Consider the following 27,904-nt stretch of genomic DNA (forward strand, 5'->3'; position numbering starts at 1 on the left):
AAATACTTTGATTCCCATCAGAGAGGTGGCGTAGCGTCTGCGACGAGAGATTTGTTTTGAAATGGCACGTCAGCAGGGAGAGGTAGACGAATTATTTGATGTCAAAAATTCATTTTATATTGGAAACTATCAACAGTGTATAAATGAAGCTCAGAAACTTAAGGTAAGAACAATTATAGACTTTTTCTGGTTGTTGACCTGTATTTCTGTTTTCCTTAACCTGAGAAAGTCATGTAACTTAATATATGATGCACCCACCGCCACGACCACCCAGCACATAGCAGTAAACCATAATTTTATCAGTGTGTGCTACTGGAGTTCTACTGTCTTGATGGCTTTTTTTCATGAAACGTGCGTTGCCACGTTACCTCGAATTTGTTTACATCAACAAACTTGAATAAAGAATCGCCAAATAACGTATGTTCACTGATCCATTATTTAGTTACAATAATTGTATCTCCTTAGCTGTAGTGTTAGGCCTATTTCTAACAAATGAAGTTTGGAATAGATTAGTGAATTAGTATCTCTCCTTCCTTGCCATCCTCAGTTTCTGTCTTCATTTTCCCCTGCAACAGAAAAATTATGGAAGCGTAAATCGTGTCATTGCACTGGAAATGCAGTTCTCCCAAATTGCGTTCGGAAAGAAAGAACACCCACGCACAGAGACACAGGGAGGGAGAGCAAGGTCTTACTAATAACAAGGCTTTAGAGGCCTGCTATCTAAGTTACCACACGTTAAAAGTACCATTATGATATTACATAATAGCAAAGAGAATTCTGCATTAACATTAAATCAAATTTTGGCATTAAAACTTACCCTAGATATCTCTCAGCCCTGAGCCATTGCAGCCTAAGGGGGAACCCCAAAATAACAGATTATACCAAGTGGAGATCAAATACTCATTTTCAGATGTGGATAATTACCACTGACTGTAGTGTGTTTCGTGTATCCAGAATTGTTCTCGAGCTGCTTGCAAACAGTCTTTCAGCAAGTGTGACAAAACAGATGCAGAAAGGTAACATCCAAATATCTACAATTCAGTGTAGCAAGAAAACACAAATATTCACCAACCATAAGACACCAACACTGTCCAGTGCCATAAAAACAATTAGTGAACAGCTTAGCTGTTAAGTGAATGAAAATAAATGAGATGAAAGTAATGCCGTAGCAGTATAAATATATTCTCATGTTCAACTTGGAGTTGTGAAAAGTCATCTATTGGTCATGTCTTGAGGTTTGTATCTTCACCATGTTGATGTCATTGGTCTATTGGCACCCTATTGCATTGTTTACTAAATCCTACATAAATTGTGGATTTACTATCAGGTTCATAAAACCTTGGTAACTGCACTGCGATTAGAATTGTTTCTGATAATCATTAATCCAGCATTCCAGTATATCAAATCTCTTAATACACATCATGCTTTTATTCTATTTAACTTGTAGAAAAATTGTAATTGCACGCTCCAAGAGAATATTCGCAAGAGGAAAACATTTGCATCCACCTATTAGCAAAGTTAACAGTAATGAGAAATAAGTGTCAAACAAAATTGAAGAGTACTGTAGTATTTAAATCAGTCACTTTTCTGAAGCCTCCATTAAGTGAGATTGATCACCTTATTGTCAGATTGTGGTTTACTGGTGCTAACTGTGTTTACTGTTCATTTTGCATAGTCCATATCAACTCAGGCAGCCTAGGAAAAAATCTTACTTTCATAGTCTTGGATGTTATTGAATTTAGCATATGTTAAAATGAAGGACTAAGTAAGGAACACACTTTCTTTTTTTTTTTTCCTGTTGATTAGTGCCATATAGTCCACATTCCCTGAAAAAGAGAACTTCCACTTTTAGATTGAACAGGTTTTATATACAATTGAAACTTTTGCCATACATAGAACCTGTTTTAGTACCACATTATCACGAAACAGGCTCATAAAAATCAAAACCTAGCCTTATGTAACATAATTTTAGTTTTAAAATATTAGTAAGAGACTCATTTTTCAAGCACTTTAAATGGTTCGAAAATGTATGTGAAAGGTCCAAACACTTAAAGGTTTCTATTTTTACAACGCACTCTGTTTTGTACTGAAATTAGCCAGTCAATGAACTAAAAATGTTTTTCACTGCTTCAGTATCTTCCTTTGATAGAGTGATGCCTTCCTGTTGATCCAACAGGAACTGGAGCACTTAGTCTTCAAAACATTGTGAAGAGGATGTGAGCACTCATGGTGTTCTTGCTGTCCTTCAGCTGGAAACCTATAGCCAGCAGCTGGTCCATGTGGTAGCATATAGTTCACTACAATTTCAGTTAACTCATAACTGGTGTCCATAGTCTCTGCAATCCACCAATCACAGTCATACATACACACACCACAAACATCCCCCTTCTCAGGTTGTGAATCTGAATATTATCCTGCTGTTTCTGAGGTGTTGGCCGAACAAACAAAATTTCTTTTTTTTTTTTTTTTTTTTGCTCTTTAAAGTGCGTGCAGTACGAGTTTGGCCATCACTTTGACTCCAAAAATGTGTCTTCTGAATTCCTTTCACATGAATAGTTTGTTTGGATCATTCTTCTTTCTGCTCACGGAATTCTTCGATTGCCTCTTTGGACAAAAGAATGAGGGCTGTGGGTGTGTAAGATGTCACAACTCTCATAAAATCCTGAGCATTGTGAATCGCAGCTGTATTTGGTCTGGAAAGATTATGGTTTGTAGCATGGTGCTTCAGCAGGCCTCCTACATAATCACAAGGACCCTTCCCGTAACCAGTCAGTTGGCACAAGCAACTTACTCAATTCAAACAGCTGGTAACAATTTATAAAATGATTAGGAGCACCATCATAAATAATGATGATCTTCTCTGCTCCTGTTTGCAGTTAAAGAATTTTGTGCATTGCTAGCAAAGCATGTGTTGAGTCCTGACCTGTGTCATTACTCATAACTGCAACACTTGTGGTCTTGTTTTGAAAATATGTCACTCCTGTAAAAATTGAAACCTGGTCATTACACCTATGATACCGTTGTACCTCTTGTGGGAGAACTACAGACGAGATCTCAGCAAAATCACAGTGAAGCACTAAACATAGTTCTTCAGCCTGTACACACCCTTTCACGTCTGCAATGTGTTGTTGTTGCAATTTCTTCAGACGCTGGTGTGTTACTGATTTCACTGACCATTTACCAAATTCATCAATGAAAGTGTCAAAGACGACAGTTTTCTTAATTAGTTTATTTACTTCCCATGTTGCATATGTAATTTCTGCAGAGTTATCTGCTACGTCTTCCAGGCCAAGTGTCTGTAAAGACAGTCCTCCCTTTCCAGGGCAGTCACCACGTTCTTGAAACAAACAAGTCTACCGCTTTACGTCATAGATTACTAATGACTTCACACGCTCAACCAAGGTGTCGTATGTCACATGCTCCAGTAAGTCTTTCAAAGTTACCACACAAAGTCCAAAATTCGCATAGTACACACATAAACAGGCATCTGTGGGTGGGTGTGGAAATACTACTATGTCATAGTGCATAAAATTTTGCTCTTCCAGTATGTGAAGTTGTAGAGTTGCTGTTATAAATTGTAAAAGTTCCTTTAATACTGCAAATCATGTACTTCTTCACTTTCACAACTTTTTGACCTTCAACTGTTACAGTTAGAGTCCCCCCCCCACTCTGGAGAGGACAGTTGCATTTATCTTCCATATAAAATGACTGCAAAGTTTGAACTTGAGCTGCTTCTACAGGATGACCATAATAGGTATCTGGTCTTCCAAAGACTCCTACAGACCTCTCATTTCTTGATTTGTCTACCATGTACTTTGATACTGATGGAACATGATACAAAATTGTTATCTTTGAAAATGTCTTTGGAATAATAGTTAAAAGTTGCACCTTTTTGCATGTGGATGCACAATATTCAACAGCTGAATTGATATTTGTGTAAAATTCCTGGCAAGAAGTGCAAGAGTGCTTTGGTTCATTTTCTTCTGAAGATGAAATTTCTACTTTGAGCCAGTCGGTGTGGCCATGCGGTTCTAGGTGCTTCAGTCTGGAACTGCGTGACCGCTACGGTCGCAGGTTCGAATCCTGCCTCGGGCATGGATGTGTGTGATGTCCTTAGGTTAGTTAGGTTTAATTAGTTCCAAGTTCTAGGGGACTGTTGACCGCAGATGTTAAGTCCCATAGTGCTCAGAGCCATTTGAACCATTTTCTACTTTGAAGAGTGTGGTCAGTTTGGCTGTAGTGTTCATCCATAGCTTTAGTAATTTCTGTGCACTTTCTTGAGGCATAGAGCTTATGGTTCGACTTCACAGACCATGGTTTCTTAACATGACTAACTCCTACTCTGTAGTTGACTGGTTCACAGTATTTAATTATTCCTCTGTTGATGCAAAATCTGCACCATTGGAGGCTTCACCTTGTTCACGTACTAACATTGTTGTTGTTCTGCCAAAACGTTTAGAACACAAAAAGTTGTCACTGGGAACATCTTCACTTTGAAATAGAGTCTTCAAATGAGAACACTTATTCCCAACCTGAACAAAGTCTGTTTCTTTGTTTGTCTTATATTTATATCACTCTTTTATCGATATGCAAATAGCCAGCACACTTCACCCTCCTGTGACCCCAGTCAGAAGACATTTCGAACAGTCCTTTTCACAAAACACACTGCGACTACGTCAACTGGCAAATTCCTCATGAAAACACAGAACTCACTGGATGGTCTCAGATTTCTTAGAAGCCTTTTCACAAATTAGCCCTGAACAACTACAATAGAGAAACCTGCAACGAACAACCATGACAAAGAAACTGACAAGAAACTACAAAAAAGTGTAAGAAATAACTGCAACCATGAAAGGAAAAGAAATAACTGCAAGAAAGAAAGTGATAAGAAATAACTGCAACAAAGACAATAGAAAGAGACATTGTAACAGAGAAATCAGTAAGAAAAGACTTCAGTGAAAACATACATTACCCTCGAGTGTTAAAAAAATGATTTTTTAAAATAAAACCTGTCCAACTTAAAAGTGAAAGCTCTCCTGTACAGAGAATATAGTACTACATGGTACTAATCAACAGAAAAATCTAACTTTTCTTGATTGACATTTTTGATAAAAAAATGTTCCTGTAAATTTAAAAAAAATTCAAAATGCGACTGTAAAAGAACTTTGACAGATAGGTCCAAATGGAGGATACCATTGTAATCATAAAGCATTTATCTTTCAAATAAAAAACCTCTAACAAAATATCTAGAACTGTTACAGAGATACAGCATTTTTTAAAAAAATCAGAAATTCGCTTCTTCAAAATGGTGTTCACAGTGTCATCTTTGGAGGCCTGTATCTCGGGGCAGGAATTTTTTTGGAGAAAACTAAAAAATGTTGTGTTTCTTACTTATTCCTGAATTTTAGAGTGACGTAATCCCCTACACAACTCTGTCGTGCACCCCATCTCCTTTAGTGTTTTAATGAAGAAATTTGTATTTCAAAGTTGAAGGGTGCCATGAGAGTTGTAATTTCTTATCTTTTTATGAAGTTACACCTTTAATATGGCAAATAAGTGAATCCAGAAGATAATATCAAACCCAGGATTTTCGTTCATTTAATAATTATCTAACAAATAAAATGACTGTATTTTAATTGGAATATTAACTTGCTAAACATATTTGTCCATTATGATGTAAGTAAACTGACAAATTTCTAAAAGATGCAATTGCAACAAGGTTATAGATATAAAAAGTAGTGATATCATTTGTAGTGATCAGAGTCTTAGATTGTCCCAGTATCATGGGAAAGAGAGGCAGACAATAGAAGTACGAAAAAGAAAGAATAAGAGACACAAGTATTAGAGAAAAGTGGGAGCTGATCTAACAAATGAATCAGGAGAGATACAAATGAAAGGAAAGGAGTGTTAATACCTGGAAAATGACTGATTTAGTTTTATTGCTTTTTAATCTAAAAACTTTTACATCTACCTCCCCAAAGACAAACTGCAGCACTTTTTTTCTCTCTCTGTAAAATAGCAAGTGTGTTGCAACAGTTAGCTTTATTATGGTGGTTTATGTCTCCTGAATTATGATTATTTATTGCTGCCCAAATTACAGGTGTCAAATCCAGCATTGCAGACTGAGCGTGACTCCTTCTTGTACAGAGCTTACATAGCGCAAAAGAAGTATCGTGTTGTTATCGATGAAATCAGTGCAGCATCTCCTGCTGAACTACAGCCATTGAAAGTACTTGCTGAATATTTCAGTGACAAACATAAAAGGTTTGTATTAGCGCCCTCATCAAATTTATGAAAGTATAGTTCGGCCGTTTGATTACTGTGTTTCTTGTGTTTTCATTTCAGACTTTCAATCGTAACAAAGTTAGATGATCAAACATCTGGCAACATAGATCCCAAAAATGTGAATTTCATAATATCAGCAGCAACTATATATTATGAAGAAGAAAACTTTGATTCAGCTCTGAGAATCTTGCATAATACAGATCATTTGGAATGGTAAGCAATACCGAAATGTTTTCATCATTAACTGTAACTCAGTGATTGTTTTCTATAATAGTTTCCACATTTTAAGCAATAATGAAGTGTGTTCAGAATTAACTATAGCTGAACGATATATTCTTTTTATAATGGTTTCCACATTTTCAGCTCAGCACTTATGCTGCAGATATACCTAAAAATGGATCGCCCAGATCTTGCACAAAAAGAATTGAAAGTCATGCAGGAGAAGGATGATGATGCTACTTTGACTCAGTTGGCACAGGCGTGGGTTAATATCTACATGGTAAGAACTTTGCCAGCAACTTTATTACAAGTGTTCTAAAATGCAAACAGATGAGCAAGAGCTGCGTGGTTTTGGATCAGTACAAGTCAGTCGACTTTGGCATGCTCGGGGTCAACAGAAACATCCGATCTCACGCGTCGGCTTTGACCCGTGACGTAAGGGTGTTGTGGTGTGACGTCATTACGGCGCGGAGTTTGGTTTGTGAGTGTGGCGTGTTTGTAGATGTTGCCTCGTTGACGTTACCTTAGTAGGAGTTTTAGGGCCTGTAATATATAGTTTACCTTTTTACTGTACTTTTTGTTTTAACGTCGTCTATGAGGCTTTTATCAGTTTGCCATTAGATTGTTCAATCTTTATGGTCTATATGTTTTGTCGCTACTCGTTATGTCTAATGAATAAATATTGTTTTTTTTTCTTTTTTTTTTTTTTATTTGTTTCTTTTTTTTATCTTTTGATTGACCTACACATTGATCTGTAGCGTAGCCCTGAATACGAGGTTAGGTTGGGAGTTTTTTTTTTTTGGCGGGGGGGTCAGGGGGGGCGCAGCCCCCCCCTGCCTGGCCTTGAGTACCACTTGTTTATTATCTTTGTTTGCTATCAATGTTAGCAGACTGTTCTTGTGAAACCTTTGTGTGTGTTGTTTTTCTACGTGTTTTTGTCTTTGTGATACGTATGCAACGTTTTTATATCCGCCATATTGGAATTGTCGTTTATGGTCGTTTCCGCCATATTTGTGACGTCATGGGTCAAAGCCGACGGGTTGGATAGGACGCTTCCGTATTTCCCATGCTCGGGATTTGTTTGGTCTCTTCCAGTCTTTGTGATCTAATACAGAACATTCCACATGTAGCCACTGCAAAATGATTGTTGTGTTATGTTGTCACAAATTAATACTTTTATGAGTCCCAAAGTGATTCCTGCCCCATTATGGGCACTTTTCACTCCTCAGAGAAAGATAAGGTTTAGTACTTCATGGAGTGAAGTTAGAAAAATAACAACATTGCTGAGTGTTGTGGGCAGGAGAGCAAAAATATTAGAGTTGCCCTACCATCTCTCTCTCAACCAGTGAGATGAACAGTCAGAAGAATTTAGAATTTTTGCAAAAATAATAGTGGGAAATCACCAGAAACTATCAGCAAAAAAGAGGTAAATTTCATTTCAAATTTTTCAGTTTGTCAGTGCTTTGAAACTGCCTTCCCCTTTGTCTTAATTTCTTTAAAATGGTAATTTTTTGTTTGTGTGTGTAAAAACAACATTGATTTTTTATTGTACAAACTCCTGGGACTGTTTCCCTTACAAGAAGAGGTCCGCAGGATAGTGGTAGACTTTCTGGAGCCACATTTGCAGTTGTGTAGTGTAGGATCCCACATATTATATGACACCCTGCAATCATTTACCCTGGTGGGCTCTCATTTGTGAGTAATAAACAAAAATGAATTTCCTGCAATCCGGTAGGAGACTAAAGCACTAATAACAACACTAATTGTTGAAACTTTCTTGTAGCTTAGTGGTGAGGTTATGTGGCTGGTATGCTAAAAGTAGCGGGTTCAAGTCCTCTCATTAACAGCTCTTTTTACTTCTTTAGAGAAGTGTTTGTCATCATTATTTTTGTTCAGTGAACTGTGGCTGCATGTTGTGATACCCACAGAATTGTGTAGATGGTTTTAACATATCAGTCAAATCCGTGGGAATCTCACTGTGCACAGAGGTCTTTGTTGCTAGAACATTGAATAATTTTTGATTGGCAGTCACATTTCATTTTGGAAATGGAACGTGTTAGGGAAGCCACCACAGAAATAATCTATAAGTAAAACTTGGATAAACAGTAGTGACAGTTGTTTTACTACTGGATCTTTTTTAATTTCAAATTGACTATGAGAACTGATATGGAATTAGTAGCAAGAAACACCATCATTCAACATGAAACTATCTGTTTTGATTTCACAAATCCTTCAAACTTTCGTTATGCTCTCGCCTCAGTTTTTAGTTGTGTATGCATACAATACACAGCAGTTGATAGCTGGTTCTGTGGCCAGTAGGTGACACTGTCACCACCACTTGAAGCATAAACTGATATGTGAATGCAAATGTTGTACCAGCACTGCGTAACATATGCACATTCGTTCATCTTCCTGTGAACAGTTTGTACTTGTATCTATCACCAGAAAAAATTTTTCAATTCAGTCTGTGTTTTTTTTTTTTCCAGTTTTGTGGCACAGTCTGTGATGATACAACACTACTTAAATATATGCTCTGCCTGCAGCCTATGGTTTGACATGATCAGCATCTTTGGCATTGTCATTATATATTTTGTGTTTTCCTTATCCTAATTTTTTTCCAGGCTTTGATATCTACATCTATACTCCTTAAATCACTGCACTGTGCATAGCAGATGGTACAGTCTGTTGTACTGCATATTAGGATTTCTTCCCATTCCATTTGCTTATGGAATGAAAGAAGAAAAATAATCAACCGAGCATTCTTCTCAAGAGCTGGACATCCCACATATGACTGATGTGTGTTAAGGAAATGATTGCATGTCAGACCATTTAAGTACACAATGGTGCAAGAACTGGAAGACACTGATAAGATTCCTCTTAAGGACTTTTGTGCGGAAATGTTACCTCAGTTGGACAAAGATTTCATTGGAAAAATTATTTTTGGTGATGAGTCAACTTTTTATTTGAGTGGTAAGGTTAATAAATGCAACTGCAGGATTTGAAACAGGAAAAATTCACAAAAATCCCTGGAACATGATAGGCCGAAACTGAATGTGTTTTGTGCATTGAAGAGGAGCAAAGTTTACAGACCTTTCCTTTTCCAAGAGAAAACCTTCAGCAGACTAGGGTACTTAAATATGCTGGAAACCTTTTCAATCTACCCATTTTGACATTGATGGCAAAGAATGCAGTGTACAGTTTATGCAAAATGGTGCGCCATCACACTACCTGTCAGACATCTGGAATTTCCTAAATTTGTGCTTTCCAGCGAGAGGATGGGCCAAGGTGATTGTTCCACCGTCACCGGCTTCTCTACTAGAGCTGAGCTAGAATCTACCTCATAACTGAATGAATCAAGCCTGATACACTTCAATGAATTTGGCAAGAAATAGACATTGGATGGGTTGTGTGGTGCATAACTAATGGAAGTCACATTTTGAAACTGTTTAGGTATAAGGTAAAAAAAAGTTAAGTAATTTGATATAAAAGGGCACCAAAGTCACGCCAGTAAGTAAAAAACTAAATGAGTATGAGTTACTCGTGTTTGGTACGGGTCTCACACAGATGAGCAGTATTTCAGAATGTGGTGCATGAATGCTTTGTAAGCACTCTCTCCCATTTTATAACCTTACAAATTGTTACCCCCCCCCCCCCCCCCCCCTTGTGTGTGACTTGAATAACTCCAATTGTTACTCATTGATATTGTAGTCAAGAATGCCATAGTTCTTTGTTTTGTGTGGTGCACAATTTTACATTTCTAAACATGTGAAGTAAGTTGCCAGTTTTCGCATATTTTAAATATTTTCAGGATCTGGCTGTTTCTGTACCTTTTTTTAGTCAGTACCTAATTTAAATAACTGCTTCATCTGCTAAAACTTTGAGGTTAGTATTAAACTAGTCTGCCAGATCAGTAACATAAAATGTGAACTGCAAGGGTCCCAAAACACTGTGTCGATGACACTCCATCCAAGGTAACATCTGCAATCTCCATTGATAAAACCTCAGAAATTTCATTTGGTACCCCATGTGAACATACATTAATACGTGTTGGTTTGGTACCAAGTCAAATGCTGTTTGGAAGTCAAGAAATGCTGCTTCCACCTGTCTGTCTTGATCCATAACACCCACCAGACACACACAGTGTATATTTAAATTCACATCCAAGCTCTGCACCGTGAGATGTTCCAAGAGATTTTAAAACAAAAATACACTTTGTTAAAATATCTCGTGGTCCTGCATTTGTGAGAAAACCTCTGAGAAAAGTGGCAATTCTGCAGGATGGAGACTCACAAAGAGTGAAGGCATGTTACATAAATAACAGGAATAGTACCTTCGATACCATTTTAGAATTTAGGGCGTCCATGTTCAATAACAACAATGCTCTTGAGGCTACTTTTCCAAGAAGTCATTAGTACCATTGGTGCTGCCGGGTGCCAGAATGTTCACACCCACATTATGCATCTGTTTAGGGCATATATTGCTTTCCATGGAAACAAATATAAATAAAATTGTGAAATGATGTAAATACTTTGTGTGTGTGTGTGTGTGTGTGTGTGTGTGTGTGTGTGTGTGTGTGTGTGTGTGTGAGAGAGAGAGAGAGAGAGAGAGAGAGAGAGAGAGAGAGAGAGAGATTGTAAATGGCTATGCTGTTGTGGTTATGATAGTGTTGAAATTAGTGTTGAGTGTCGAAATTAGCATTGAGCACTATCTTTGTGTAATTGATGAACAGTATGCTTGCTATAGTCCTGCATCAAAATCAAATCATATGTAGAGTTAAATTTACAATGGAAAGCTATTTGAGAAAAATACATCAGTAGGAAATGATGAGCTTCAAATGCAGAGCCTTTGATAGATGGAAGTACAGCATTACCATTAAACTTCCTTCGCAAGTTGTCCATAGTGTGAGCTAGAACCATGTTCCCTATTTTGCAGTGATGTCACATAACTTATTTGTCAGAGACTTTTTGAAAAATGAATTATATGACGTTTGAGAAAGAATATATTTGTATTAAAATCCAGTCGCACTTTATATGATGGAAAAACCTGGGCACAATTTCGAGACACCTACAATTTACGTGCACATTAAAGTAAATACTTCTGCTTACAGTATTCTGTTCATAAGGTTTTCTATGTTGGTCCTTTTTTTCTGAAACTTTTGTTGACCTGCTTCTCACTCTGGATTTGGAGCAACTGTACGTTTCAGTCTGGTGCCCTGTAATATGCTCAATCCTTTCACATTAGTCTGACCCCATATCAAAAGAGTGAGTAAGCATCTTTTGGAGCACAGACGTGCAGGAATGGACTCAATGAGGTTCTGGAAGGTGCCAACAGGGATGTTGTATCATCCAGTGCTGTGGCCAGCTGTGTTAGGTTTCTCAGTTGAGGATCCAAGTTGCGAACAGTCTGATCAAGGTGGTCCCACAGATTCTTGATTGGGTTTAAATTGGGGGAGTTTGGAAACCAAAGGAGTATGGTAAATTCATCCCTCCTCAGGCCTGGACCCATCTGTTGATCATTGCAGGGCCATACACATCAATGACCATCTGTCTGATGGAGCATAAAATATGATTTATCTGAAAATGCCACCTGTAACCATAAGTGGACCTCCATTTGCAGTATTGGTGTGCAAATTCCAGCCTTCGTCGCCAATAGACAGCAGTCACCTTGGGTGCATGAACCGGTGCCTGCTGCAGAGGCCCATAAGCAGCAAGATTCATTTGCTGAATGGCCGTTGAGAACACACTGTTTTGGTAGCCCTTTCGTTCATCTGGGTAATCAGTTGCTCAGTGGTTGCACATCTATTTTCTTGTACACATCTGTGCTCATACACACTTCTGCAGCTGTCAGTGCATCCCTGTCATCTATGGCCTGTGGTGTACCATAGTTACCTGGGCGTCGATTTTGGATAGTGCCATTTTGCCATAAACAGTATACTTTTACCACAGTGGCATGCAAACAGTGTACAGGCTTAGCTGTTTCAGAAATGGTTTCACCCTTGGCCCAAAAGCCAGTGATCAGACCTTTTTGAACATCAGGTAAATCACTCCGTTTCTGCCTTAGGACAACTTCACTTTTTATATACCCTTCACTGTTAGTGCTGCCACCTGCTGTCTGAGTTGTTGTTGCACATTGACTCTGAACATAGACAGTGGTCACATTACAAGGTGTTTCTCTGTGGATAAAGCACTACTCACTAAATAAGAGGTGATGAACAGTGGTCAGGAATGTAGAATGGATGAAAAATTCGTTAGCTTTAAGATCAAATCGTGCTTGAGAGAGAGAGAGAGAGAGCGGGAGCGAGCATTCCTAGCCCCTCCACACACACACACACACACACACACACACACACACACACACACAATTCGAAGCCTCCTGACTATGTAGTTGGAGAGAGTGGTGGGCATCTGAAAATTGGTGTAGAGTGAGAAGGGCAACAGTCTAGATGGAATACGGGTAGGAAAAGTAATGCGTGCAGAGGAGTTAGCAGACCCCAGCACAGGGTGTATTTGTGGTATCCCTTGGAGAAAGAAAGAAAAAAATTGTACATATGGAAAGCAAGGGATATGTACTTTGAGAAAGATAGGGAACATTACAATGGCAAGCTAGGGTAATGGGATGCATGAATCTCATGTAAGGGCAGTATGATGGAAATGGGGTGGGAACAGTTGGTGAGATGATGACAGATGTAGGACTGGTGATTGAGGCTAATAGGGTTACAGCAGTTACTAATAGGATTGCAAGGGTTGGTCATAGAATTCCCAATTGAGCAGTCTAGGAAAACTGCTGGTTTTATGGGTTTTGAACCAGCCACAGAAGTAAAATCACTCTGCACTGCGTGCTCTGCAACCGAGAAGTTTGCTTGGCCCATTGCCACAGCTTGTCAGTAACAATTGGGGTTAATAATTTATCATCATACCTTTGGAGAATGAGGTGCAGACGTTACGTTAATATGCCAGCTGCTTTCACAGGTTTTGCTTCCTGTGATAAGAGTATGACACTAACTAGGCTGGAATATGGGTGATTGGAAGATCTATTAGTCAGGTCTCACACTTGGGGCTTCCACAGGATACAGCCAACGGGATTGGATATTATGAGCAGGAGAAGAGTGACAGACAGTGATATTTTGAAAGTTGAGTGGCCTATGGATTACATCTATGAGTGAGGGATGAGGAGGATATGTGGGAGGGTATTTGTTATTTCAATGTATAATGAGAAGTGACCAAAGCCTTTGTGGTAAATGTGCTTCAGTTGTTTCTGTGTAGGGTGATACTGAGTCATGTGGGGGTCTTTTTTTTTGTGGGTGGTCAGTCAATGTTTGAGGTGTTCGGTGGGTGTGAACATAAGGCACCGAAGATCTGTTTCTAGACAGTGTTGGGAGAATGGTTTTGTTTCTGTGAAGGCCATGCCAAGACTTTCCCCATACTTTTAGAGGGACTAATTGTCATTGCAAATGTGGTGCCTTCATATGGCTCACCTGTATGAGAAGGAAGTTCTGTGTGTCTCGGGTGGCAGTTGTTGAAGTGGATGTACTGTGACTCACTGCTAAGTTTTATTTGAATAGAGGTTATACTGGTCCCCTCAGTGAGGTAGTGGTCAACATCCAAGAAGATGGCACTTACTGCACTATTGAGGACCAGCAAACACAGGTAAAGGAGAAGTTTTGATGCTCTGGAGGAATGAGAATAGGGTGTCCGTGCCTTTAGTTAAGATCATAAAGATATCATCAGTGCGTGGGAACAAGGTAAGAGGTTGATATCCTGGGTGGGCCATGTTTGTCCACATACAGGATTTCATAGGACATTGCATTTGAGAATCTATAACAGTGCTGCATATTTGTTTGCAGGGGATAATTTCAGGAGCACATTAGTTGTGAGTGAGTGTATTGTTAAGTCAAAGTTTCCGGGAGATAGGTTGCGACTTTGTAGTAAGCTGGCCGTTGGCAGAAGGAATGTTGAGTGATGATGAACTATATACATTAAAAATGTTAGTGCAGAGGGAGGTGGTGACAAGCAAAGCATCAGTTGCTACATGATCAGGATCCACGGAGAGAAAATGTGAAGAGGTTAATGTGAACAATATGTTGTAGATTTTGGTCTAAAAGTGTAAGGATTCCTTCAGTTGACATGCAGTAGTGGCACTACTGTGACTGGTTTGTTGGTTCCTCATTGTCGCCAGAAAATGCAGTGTACTGCAACTGAACTACTTGTCTTTCTAACTCTCTTTAATAAACTGCTGGCTTCTGTCAATATCTTCTTTTTTCAAATTGATTTTCAGTGTTTGTGTTGGATTTTATTGTTTTAACTTTCTGTTATTCAACACTCAACCATTGATAGTATGGTTTTAAAATTTTGCTTTAACTGTCATGTCATGAAATAATTTTCTCTCTGTGGAACAATGAATCTGAAGAAGACTGTCAACAGCAAATTCAGCTGAATGCTGGAAAAGATGCTGAGCATACTTCAGAAAGCTAATGCAAATAAAATGATGGCCCATCATACCTCATAAACCTCATGTTCAAGAAGTATGAGTTGAAGTCTTGGACATGACTCTTCAGTATATTAGTAAGGAAAAATGGGTTAAAAGGACTTGATGAGGTTTTATTGTTTTGTTATCTTGTGATTTCTGGAAAACATTGCCATTCATTCAGATAGGTATATTGGATAACACTGCACCTATTTTGTAGAGTTACACAGAAAAATTCCATTTGACACTGCATATCACTGCAGTACTGACTATTCCTCACTTAATGTGTTAGAGATAAGTGAGGGAAAGGTTGTTGCTGATGAACAAAGCAGAATTGTTTTTCTACTGAATTTTGAAAATTTGCTTGTATCTAGTGTTGAACTGATTTAAAGATCTTCACCAGTTTGGCATGTAAATACTACTCAGTTTTCAGTAAAAGTAGTCATGTTATGACAGTAAACTTGTCACAACACCTGTTCTTAAATGGGATGGAATCCACAATCCCCCCCCCCCCCCCCCCAATATTCTCACACATAAAGGGTTAGCTTTATGGAGCTTACTGGAGAGTATTAAGTGGAAACAATGTACATATATTTGGTGCACAAAGAAAAACTGTGAACATTGTGTACAAGTGTGATTCGTTACTATAGTCAGTTCATCATAAGAATAAACCTGATGTAAACAAAACAGAACATTGGTCTTCAGCCATAGCCCTTGTACACTGGTGGTGTTCCACTCTTGGAAGGAGGTCCAATTTATGTATTAGACATCTTATTACTGTGTCACTGTAAATGAAACTTTGATATTTGATGTATTAATAGCTATCAACGTGTTTCGTAATCATACTTTAGCTGAGTAATTTTTATTTCAAAAATCGTGTACAGTTACAGTTGCTGTAAGCACTGCTTGTGCTCTGATTGTCTCGCTGTTCATATGTAGTGTGGAAAAGGATGTCACTGATTCCTGCTTTCTGCATCAAACCAGTCTCAGGACTGAAGACCACAACAACAACAACTCACTTTAATTAACTGCTGGGTTCTGTCAATATCTTCTTTTTTCAAATTGATTTTCAGTGTTTGTGTTGGATTTTATTGTTTTAACTTTCTGTTATTCAACACTCAACCATTGATAATATGGTTTTAAAATTTTGCTTTAACTGTCATGTCATGAAATAATTTTCTCTCTGTGGAACAATGAATCTGAAGAAGACTGTCAACAGCAAATTCATATAATATCATGAAATAATTGTGTGAAACACCATTAATGGATAGAAACAAGTTGTTCTTAATGTATTTCAAATTATTACAGAGAAAAATCAGCTTTGACGTTTTTCAAAAACACTTTATAATAAATATAAGAGTAAATATGCAATTTTCATTCGTGGCGTAGTCGGTATCGTCGTTGCTCAATAATCGAGTGGGCGGCGGTTCAGAACCCATTGTGATCCATAATTTTTTTTAGTTCAGTTTGAATATCTAAAACATTTAAATATGAAATTTATCAAATATATGATAATTAACTCATACTTAACCATCATTTTTTCAAGAAAAATGCTAGTCTTTTAGTTTTTAACCACATATCACACACAAAATTCTGGGTTTCATTGCAAATACACATTCTTAACTATCAATATTTTAAAATAGATTTTTAAACATCTTGAAGTTAAGAAAACATTACACTATTAAATTTTTTGGAGAAAAATGAAATATCAAATACTTGTTGTTAGACTGCCCATTGTTTTTGTAGGACAGATGTGGTCGCACACGATCCAGAGTGGTAAGTGTTGCAGAAAAATGGAATACAATAATTTTCACAGTATCGTGCACACTGTACAAATGATGCATTTTTACATTTGTCACCTTAACACTGCAATCTGAGACCAATGGAATTGATCTGGAGCAAAGTTAATGGATCTGTAGCAAGAAATAACAAGACTTCGTGGAGTCCAATATGGAAGAAGTTCAAAGATTACCAAACAACTGACTGTAATACATTCAGTGACTTAAATATTTAACTATGTGGTGAAATCCCAGCAGTGCGGTTTTATGCCACAGGTAGCTCGTGCAAAAAAAACTACCCTTGTTAAAGTCATGAATCTTCATCACCCTTGTTTTTAATTACAGTACTATGCTTGCAAATCGCCTGATTGTACCCTTATTTCCTTATGTTCAAAAATTAAATGACATTCAAGGCTATATTGTTCTCTGCTCATCTCTTTTTACATCTTTACTACAACTGTCCACATCACTGCAGGCTAGTTGAACCAGGTGCCTGGCCATTGCTGTCCAAGTTAAATGTGCCCGTATTATCGCTGAGTTGATGTACACGTGAACCACAGCATAAAACATATCCTCATTGTCGTATTTGACTGTAATCGAGACAGCTTTGCTTCTGCTCCATGTGAAAAGAAATCCAATAAAGTTCCAGCAAACGCAGAAAAATACATAGTGTCATGTTTACATGAGGTTTATTCTTATGATGAGGTTTATTCCTATGATGAACAGAGTATAGTTTTAGATGAATTTATTCACTTTAAAAGTATACATCAGATATGACATAAAGTTATCTACTTGTGACGTTACACAGTTACTGTTGAGTAGAAGTAGGTGAAATGAGTATTTAGCATTTGTGCTAGCTAGAACTAAATAAGGCACAAGCAGAATGAGATTTTCACTCTGCAGCGGAGTGTGCGCTGATATGAAACTTCCTGGCAGATTAAAACTGTGTGCCCAACCGAGACTCGAACTCGGGACCTTTGCCTTTCGCGGGCAAGTGCTCTACCAACTGAGCTACTGAAGCACGACTCACGCCCGGTACTCACAGCTTTACTTCTGCCAGTACCTCGTCTCCTACCTTCCAAACTTTACAGAAGCTCTCCTGCGAAGGAGGTAGGAGACGAGGTACTGGCAGAAGTAAAACTGTGAGTACCGGGCGTGAGTCATGCTTCGGTAGCTCAGTGGTAGAGCACTTGCCCGCGAAAGGCAAAGGTCCCGAGTTTGAGTCTCGGTCAGGCACACAGTTTTAATCTGCCAGGAAGTTTCAAGGCACAAGCAGATGGAGTATGCCAGCTGGAGCAATATGACTTTTGATATAATTAACACATTGATTGCCATGATGAAATTTGTACCATGCATTGCTATGCCACATTGAAATCACGAATATTACTTCTGTAGCCAAATAGATTTTTTTGCAAGAGATGTCTTCTTTTGAACATGTAGAATTAAGTTGGTTGATAAAATGTCAATTTATGACTGATCTGGACAGATAACAGGTGTGAGCCATATAACACAGTTATAATCTGTGGCACATGTGGCTCATAAGATTTAAAACCACATAGGTATAAAAATTTCGTTTTTCAAGGAATGATGGAACTGCTTAATTTATTTGATTATATTAGCTGCACATAATATTATTTACAATTTTTTTTACTTGGTCTGACAGTGTTCATGAATAAAGATCTTGGAATATTCCACTTCTAAACAGCATTTTCAATATCACTAAAACACTTGTTGCACATAAAACTGTCACATTTATTGTATTTAGTGCACACCCTCTTCACTTTCTTAGCAGCATCCTTTCTTTCTTCTGTTCTTTGCAGACTGTTTATAACATCATCTTTGACTGCTCTGCTTTGGCCCCTCTACTGTCACAAGGCAATGGCTGTTATCTTCATGGAATGGTTGTAGTGTTGTTCGTGGTTGTGGATCTTTGGCATTCAATAGCAGTAGAGTCAAGTGCCCCCCTGAAAGGAATTATTTGTATGCGATTCTTTGATCCTTTGTTTGCCAAGTTACACAGCACTTGAGCATTTACAAACATGTTCCAAAAAGGATTTCAAAAATGATCTTTCTGTACCATTTAACAGAAGTTAGGAATCACCATGGCTACCAATTGTAAAAATATTGAGTGCTACAAACATGAGTGTTCAGTGGAGCCACCACTTTTAAACCCATAGTTGAAACACATTATCAGTGAGCCGTATTAGGCTCATGAGGCCTCTAAACACAACTCTGCATGTGAACCAGTTACAGCTCATGTGGCCCACAGTACAATGTATACGTGAACCAAATATGGCTCACCTGGTGTCACAACCCGTGTAACTGTGAGCCACCATTGGCTCATGCAACAGTCAATATGTTAATGCTTACATATGTAGATCTGTACTCTACAAGTCATGTCACTTCCCTCTTTTGTGTTCCAGTTATGAATGGTTCACAGGAAGTATGATTTTGGAGAGCCTCCACGTGAGCTCAAATCTCATTTTACGCTTATGTTCATGGTCTTTTCTCAAGATACACTGTATCGAAAGTCTTCTGGAAACCACGGACCGTGGCTTCGAACTGGGTGTTGGTATCTATTGCTTTCTGGATCTCATAGATGAAGGGAGTGATGGTATCTCATCAGGTCCAGTGGCCTTCCCCCTGTTGAGTGATTTTGGTTGCTTTTTTTTCTTATTGTCGCTTATTTCGATATGTCATTTTGACATTTGTACAATGATTTATAGGAATAACTGCAATACAATCTTTCTCAGTGTAATAGTTGGTAAAAAGATGCTTAGTGTTTCAGACATCTCTCCGTCATCCTTCATTTCACAGTGTGTGTGAAAAGTGGCTTCAGTCCACTTATTGATTGAACATAAGACCAAAACTTGATAGAATTTTCTCTGAAGTCAGTGGGAGAATTTTACTTTCAAATTTGTTACACAATTCAAGCAAGGCTCTCCCTGTACTAGTTTTGGTTTTGTCCAGTTTTTGTTTGACTGTGAGGTTTTGCCTTTGTTTGAATTTGAAGTGACTCTCTCTTTGCTTTCATAGCTTCTTTCTAACACAGCTGTCATATCAGGCAGGTTTTTCTCATCCTTCACACCTTTGCATAGCACATACCTGTGTAAGGCATATTGTGCAATACTTTTGAATTTTGTCCATTGATGCTCAACATTTTTGGGCCTGGAGATGAATTTTTCATGTTGATCGCTCAAGTAATCTGAAATCTGCTTTTAAATATATATTGCTAAGCAGAAATATCTTTCTTTCGTTCTTTACATTCCTATTTACAGCTGTATTCAGTGATTCCATAACAGCCTTATAATCTCTGATGCCCTGTTCTATGCTAACTGAATTGAGAAGTTCAGGCTTGTTTGTGACCATGAGATCGGCTTGTCAGTTCTCTGATTAGCTGGTCAAGGCAGTTTTCAGATGAAGCATTTAGAACAATTTCACATGATTCCTGTTCCTATTACTCATCTTAATCACTTGAGTCTGTCTGTAGATGGTAAATTGAAATCGCCATCTAATACGATAACATGACCAGAAAAATTACACAAAATCTTCCTCAAGTTTTCCTTCTAATGTTCCACTACTATGGTTCAGAAATTATTGTTCTTTATTGCTCTTTATTCAGTATGAAGTAATGAGTGCTGTCAGCAGAGGATCTCGCATTGGTTCCATATTTCTAGAGTTCCAGAAGCCATTTGACACCATTCCTCACAAGTAGCTTCTAATTAAATAGCACTCCTGTGGAGTATCATCTCAATTGTGTGACTGGGTTCATGATTTCTGTCAGAAAGATTACAGTTTATGGTAATTGATGGAAAGTCATTGAATAAAATGGATGTGATGTTTAGTGTTTCCCAAGGAATTTTTATTCTGCTGTTCCTAATCATTATTTAGGAGACAATCTAAGCAGTCCTCTTAGATTGTTTTACAGACGACGCTGTCATTTAACATGTAGTGAAATCGTAATATCAAAACCAATTGCAAAATGATGCAGGCAAGACATCTGTATGGTGTGAAAAGTGGTAGTTGTCTCAAGCAATAAAAAACTGGAACCATCTAATAGAAAATGTTGTGGGATGCATGAACCAAAGATTGTGTTTTATTGGTGAAACACTTAGAAGATGCAGCAGTTCTACTAAAGAAGCTGCCTGCACTACCCTTGTCCGTCCCATAGTGGAGTATTGGTGCACGGTACAGGACCCTTACCAGGTGTATTGACGAGGCACATCAGAAAAGTTCAAATAAGAGCAGCCTGTTCTGTATTATTGTGGATACCCACGAGTTTCAGTGGCAGTCATTAAAACAAAGGCATTTTTTGTTGGAGCAAGATCTTTTCACAAAATTTAAATCACCAACTCTCTGCTGAATGCGAAAATATTTTATTGATGCATTCCTACATAGGGAGAAATGATCATTACAATAAAATATGGGAAACCGGAACTCACACAGAAAGGTTTAAGTGTTTTTCCCACACACTGTTCAAGCACTTAGTGTAAATTGCAGAGTAATTGTGTAGATGCAGTACCTAATCCTTTCTCATTGAGGGAGTTGGTACATTAGTGAAGGAAAACTCTTTTATTGAGTAGTGGTGTTCAAATGTCATATGCGTGCATTGATTTTGGTTCTGTGATAGTTCAAAATCACTTGTGGTGAATTTTGAGATTTTCTTCAGTTGATTGATTCATCCCTCTTTTTGCAAATGACTCGGTCATTAGTCTCTAATAATCTTAACATTGAAAAGTAGTCAAATTCTAACATTTCCACCTAACTGCACCACTTCCGACCACCATTGCCATGACTGTCTTTAGTGCAAGTTGTTGATATTGGCAGCAGAAAACAGCTTTGAACAAGGCTGTGTTTTTCATGACTCAGCTTCTTTTCCTGGTCCTCATATTAGCTTATGTAGTAATTTAATTTGCCTCATTCATGATAATTCCAAGTATTTACGCATCTTATTACATTTTATTTCTTTGCTCGTATCGTGAAATGATATTCAGAATAGAATGACTATTAAAAAAAAATTCGCATTATTATATATTTCCCACGTGGAATGTTTCCCTCTATTATATTCTATGTATATATTGATTGATATCATTGATTATGTTTTTGTATTTGGTCTGTATAATGTTCATAGTCTTTATTTCTTGTATTATTAAGTATATCATCTGTAATGATGTAAAAATAAAACTAGTTTTAGAAAGAGCAGATGCCAGGCTGAGGTTCAGTGGATGAATCTTAATGAAATGTAATTCATTTGCAAAGAAATTGACTTACAAAACATGTATTTGACCAAATCTTGAGTATTGCTCATCAGTCTGAGATCTTTATCAAGTAGGATTGAGAGAGAGAGAGAGAGAGAGAGAGAGAGATCCAACAAAGAGTGGTGGGTTTAGACAGAGGATTGCTTAGCACTTAGTATGAGAGTGTTACACGGATGCTCAGCAGTCTTCGGTGGTAGGTTCTAGAAGAAAGGCATTTGCAATGGAGAGGTGTAGTGTTGAAATTCAAAGAATGTGTGTTCCAGGAAGAAATTGGCAGTGTAGTGTTTCCTCCCACATAAATCACGTTAAATGATCACAGCAAGAAAATTGGAGAATGTACAAGACATGGGAGTCTTACTCTCAGTTGTTCTTCCTATGCACAATTCATGAATGGAGCGGAGCGGAGCGGAGGAAGAGGGGCTGGCCAGGGCAGATTGAAAGTGGTACCAGAAGTACCCTGTGCCACACACCATATAGAAGCTTGTGGGGTATACCTTAGATGTAGAAACATTATTGAGATTTTAACACTTTAATTTTCGATTTTCTAGGGTGGTGAAAAGTTGCAAGAGGCGTACTACATATTCCAAGAAATGTGTGACAAATATGTGAGCACACCTTTATTGCTAAATGGTCAGGCTGTCTGCTTTATTGGCATGGCAAAATATGAGGAAGCAGATGCAGCATTGCAAGAAGCATTGGAAAAAGACAGCAATCATCCTGACACACTTATTAACTTGATTGTTCTGTCACAACACATGTCCAAACCAGAAGAGGTGAGTAGCTGCCAAGATCACAAGTATTTGTAAATCCATCCTTCCAAGTGAGAGTAACTCATGTTATACAGAAGATAAATGTGTTTACTTTTGTTGTTAAATTTAAATGTATTTGTTAGCACCAAGTGAAGTGTAAAAATGAATGAAGTATTTAATTTAATTAAGTATGTTTCACTAATTTTGGGAGTAATCTCATGCTGAGTGGCATGCTCATCGGTTCCATATACACTCCTGGAAATTGAAATAAGAACACCGTGAATTCATTGTCCCAGGAAGGGGAAACTTTATTGACACATTCCTGGGGTCAGATACATCACATGATCACACTGACAGAACCACAGGCACATAGACACAGGCAACAGAGCATGCACAATGTCAGCACTAGTACAGTGTATATCCACCTTTCGCAGCAATGCAGGCTGCTATTCTCCCATGCAGACGATCGTAGAGATGCTGGATGTAGTCCTGTGGAACGGCTTGCCATGCCATTTCCACCTGGCGCCTCAGTTGGATCAGCATTCGTGCTGGACGTGCAGACCGCGTGAGACGACGCTTCATCCTGTACCGAACATGCTCAATGGGGGACAGATCCGGAGATCTTGCTGGCCAGGGTAGTTGACTTACACCTTCTAGAGCATGTTGGGTGGCACGGGATACATGCGGACGTGCATTGTCCTGTTGGAACAGCAAGTTCCCTTGCTGGTCTAGGAATGGTAGAACGATGGGTTCGATGACGGTTTGGATGTACCGTGCACTATTCAGTGTCCCCTCGACGATCACCAGTGGTGTATGGCCAGTGTAGGAGAGCGCTCCCCACACCATGATGCCGGGTGTTGGCCCTGTGTGCCTCGGTCGTATGCAGTCCTGATTGTGGGGCTCACCTGCACGGCGTCAAACACACATACGACCATCATTGGCACCAAGGCAGAAGCGACTCTCATCGTTAAAGACGACACGTCTCCATTCGTCCCTCCATTCACGCCTGTCGCGACACCAGTGGAGGCGGGCTGCACGATGTTGGTGCGTGAGCAGAAGACGGCCTAACGGTGTGCGGGACCGTAGCCCAGCTTCATGGAGACGGTTGCGAATGGTCCTCGCCGATACCCCAGGAGCAACAGTGTCCCTAATTTGCTGGGAAGTGGCGGTGCGGTCCCCTACGGCACTGCGTAGGATCCTACGGTCTTGGCGTGCATCCGTGCGTCGCTGCGGTCCGGTCCCAGGTCGACGGGCACGTGCACCTTCCGCCGACCACTGGCGACAACATCGATGTACTGTGGAGACCTCACGCCCCACGTGTTGAGCAATTCGGCGGTACGTCCACCCGGCCTCCCGCATGCCCACTATACGCCCTCGCTCAAAGTCCGTCAACTGCACATACGGTTCTCGTCCACACTGTCGCGGCATGCTACCAGTGTTAAAGACTGCGATGGAGCTCCGTATGCCACGGCAAACTGGCTGACACTGACGGCGGCGGTGCACAAATGCTGCGCAGCTAGCACCATTCGACGGCCATCACCGCGCTTCCTGGTGTGTCCGCTGTGCCGTGCGTGTCATCATTGCCTGTACAGCCCTCTCGCAGTGTCCGGAGCAAGTATGGTGGGTCACACCGGTGTCAATGTGTTCTTTTTTCCATTTCCAGGAGTGTAATATTGATAGAAATGTTAGGTATGAATAATCTTTCGAACAAGCTGAACACTCAAAGAAACATTGCTCTTAGAGCTTTGTTTTAAGAGTGACTCTTTCTCTTATCAGCTGATTCATTGTTACACCCAAAAAGTAGGACAATTGTTAGAGAAATATAACAGTTATACCATATTAAGCAAATGCTGATATTTATACATGTTCATCACAATAGTGCAACTACACATTTGCTGAAAGTGGGTATTTTACATTGCTCCATGAGGTTGCACTCAAATACTCATTATACCATGCCATCAAATGAGACAGTTGATTAGTCCCCTTCATTTCTTTTCCTTTCCTTTATTCCCCCTCCACCTTCAATTTACATAATTTGATGTATTTTTATTTATTACTTATAGCAATTTTTCAGTCAGCCCACAACTCACTGGTAGTGACGCAAGTTGTAAATTTTTATACAGATTGTACTTGCACTATTCCTTATTTTCAGTATTTAAACAGCACGAGTAAGTCAGAGAAGGCATGGGTCTTGTAGAGAGGAAGAAGTTGAGTAGTGACTTCAAATATATGTCAAAGGAATGTACCGTGATAATCATACTTATTTTTACTTTCCAGCCTTCTAAACTTAGTTAATGTGGTGGTGCCCTTTTATAATTAGTAGTTGAGGTTTTTGTAATATCTCAGGCACATCATAATTTGCCAACTTACTTGTCAATTCTGTCTGTAATTAGTACCGGTGAAGTGTCATTTTGAATTGAAACGTAATGACAAACAAAACATCACAACACATTTCATGCTTCTTCCGCCTTACGATGTAAGTGCAAAAGGTATTAAGCCTGTTCACAGTACCTTTTGAAAGTACCTGATTGCATGGCACTGTAGTACCATTTCCTTCTCTTAGTTTGTTCTTTGTGATGCTATTTGCCTTTTGTGCAGCTATGAAGTATATATATTATCCACAATAGTTTAGTCTTCAAATCACTTATTTCTGCCAACACATGGTACAGAGGCTGGAGTTGTGAGTTCTCATCTGGGGAATGTGCGCATCTATTTATGGTACTAGAATTCTATTTTGGGGTGTTGTTTCTCAAGGGGACCTTGCCCAGACATAAATTTCCTAAAGCAGTTTGATGTAGTCATCCAACAAACATGAAATGATTGTCTTTGAAGATCTGTAGAACACTGTTAAGTACAAAATTTTTCATGTGTTTTAACAGAGGCACTGTTAGCCGAGTACGTAGCATAGAAGTATTGTAATTGTGAATTTGTTGGTTTCATTCTCAAGTATATCAACATTTTTTACCTTTTATGTATATTTTATATTAACAGGCACTGAACCATAATTTTTGATTTTAGTTACTAATCGCATAAAAAAAGTGAGAATTTACAATAAATTAAAATTTGGTACAAAAATGTGAAACATCAAATAAAATACTTTCTTGCCTGTAAAGATTGAATTGTATTCTTCACGTAACGATAAGACATTTTGCATTGCTGCATAAATTTTAATATTATTTTCAGATGATTAGTAAATAGATACAAAATGTTATTTTTTATTTACAATTTAGGATTCGTTACTTGTTAATCAACATTTCCATTTGAAATTAAATCTACAATTCAAATAAAATAAAAAAATTAAATGATGATGGTGATAAAAAAAATTGCTACTCTCAAGAATCGAACCACCGATTTTGCAGTTGTGACTTCTCTGCTACACACTTAGTTAACAGTGGCTTAAGCCACGCAGAGTAGCTGTCCGGTCTGAGGTGCCTTGCCATGGTTTGTGTGGCTACCTCGCCCCCCCCCCCCCCCCACCCCCACCCCTCCCGGAGGTTCGAGTCCTTCCTCAGGCATGGGTGTGTTTGTTGTCTTCAGCATAAGTTACTTTAAGTTAGATTCAGTAGTGTGTAAGCCTAGGGAGCAATGACCTCAGCAGTTTGGTCCCCTAGGAACTTACACAAATTTCCAAATAACAGTGGCTCCCTTAAAATGTTTGATACAGCACTACAGTGTCTTCAGAAGTGATTTCGTTTTTCAAATTTCTTTGGGAAATATGTTGTACTGCGTTAGCAAATGGATGTACATGTGCTGACCCTTCTTCATTAAGTGACGGTAATTGAAGATGATACCTGTTCCTCATCCTTCTTTCTTGTAGCCCGTTGCTTGCTTTACAATTCAGTGACTTTTCAGTTGTGTCCTTGAGCAAATGAGACTATTTACATATTGTACGCAGAACTGTCATGTGGAACTTGATGTGGAACATACTAAAATTCTTAGTACACCTGGAATAAATCATCTTACACATGTAGTAAAAGGTCCCAGCTGTTTTGTGAGTTGCCAGAGTGAAGGATGGCCTACAAACCAATCGTAATTTTACAGTGATTAAGTGAACCTTGTACTGTCGCAACCTGTGTCTGAGGAGATAGCGTGTTGAGCAAATTTAATGAGTTGCAGTGACAACTCTGCACAGTTCAGAGGGTGTTGACACAAATGAAGCTTGCAGAAAGGAATTTTCTTGTCTGTGTCACACACAATAGATAAAATAACAAAGAAAATATTGAGTATTCTGAAATGAAAGGAAATTAGTTAATTGCCATAGCAGTTCAGAACATTTGTGGGGGATAGGACAAGACAAGACACTGTAACATTTCCATACTTTCACTTTCATAGGGACAAGCCTCAGAAAGAAACTTTAATATAAGGCCATTAGCTTCCTCCTGTTGTGTGAGTATCCAAGGGCTTCTAGTGCTCTGTTGTACTGTCATAACCACCCCACTTTGGACTATTGCCTTTAATTTATGAGGCAAATGTATTTATGCTCTCCATTACATACATGAGAGACAAACAAAAATTTTGCATTATTTGCAGTCAGTTGTAATTTGTTGGGGGAGTTAATATGTCAGGATGATTATCTCCTCTTTTTTTCTCAGTATCAACCAGCTTCTCCCTCCCCCATTCTTGTTTAGCATAAATGATTATGGTATGCTGCATGTTAATTGTACTTACACATGTTCTGCTAATGGATGAGAGTGAAGATCATAAGATTTTTGCTGTAGCACAACATACTTAAAAACATTTAGATCAGTGGCTCTATAAAGCACTTTCTTCTCCTTGCACTCTGTGTGGGATTTTTGGAGGAATGGAAAATGATGGTTAGTATTTTTCAGTTTTGAAAGTATAGTGTTGTAACATTGTGGGACTTTTTGTAGGAGTTTCAGATCTTTTACTTTGATAAGTCTTATTAACTTAACACTGCCACAGAATTTAATATTTTTATTTTGTTTCAGGTGAGCAACCGCTACTTGAGCCAGCTGAAAGATTCTCATACAGATCACCCATTTGTGAAAGATTACTTTCAAAAAGAAGCAGAATTTGACCGGTTAGCGCAGCAGTTTGCACAAGAATATGCAACTCCTTCATAATGTTATATGTTTATAATAAATTAATTTAAAATATGAATTTGAATAAATTTGTACATAAACAGCAAAAA

At 38.6% G+C, this 27,904-nt stretch overlaps 1 protein-coding gene across 1 annotated transcript; it reads left to right on the forward strand.

Annotated features, from left to right (window-relative positions):
- The first annotated feature begins 7 nt into the window (after positions 1 to 7).
- On the forward strand, positions 8 to 27,904 carry LOC126095321 (coatomer subunit epsilon). The gene is made up of 6 exons (XM_049910127.1): positions 8 to 163; positions 6,101 to 6,264; positions 6,346 to 6,498; positions 6,649 to 6,784; positions 22,552 to 22,776; positions 27,702 to 27,904. The coding sequence occupies exons 1-6, from the start codon at positions 62 to 64 to the stop codon at positions 27,834 to 27,836; spliced, it is 915 nt and encodes a 304-aa protein (XP_049766084.1). The 5' UTR covers positions 8 to 61; the 3' UTR covers positions 27,837 to 27,904.

Source organism: Schistocerca cancellata, chromosome 8 (genome assembly GCF_023864275.1).
Source record: "Schistocerca cancellata isolate TAMUIC-IGC-003103 chromosome 8, iqSchCanc2.1, whole genome shotgun sequence".
Lineage (NCBI taxonomy): Eukaryota > Metazoa > Arthropoda > Insecta > Orthoptera > Acrididae > Schistocerca > Schistocerca cancellata.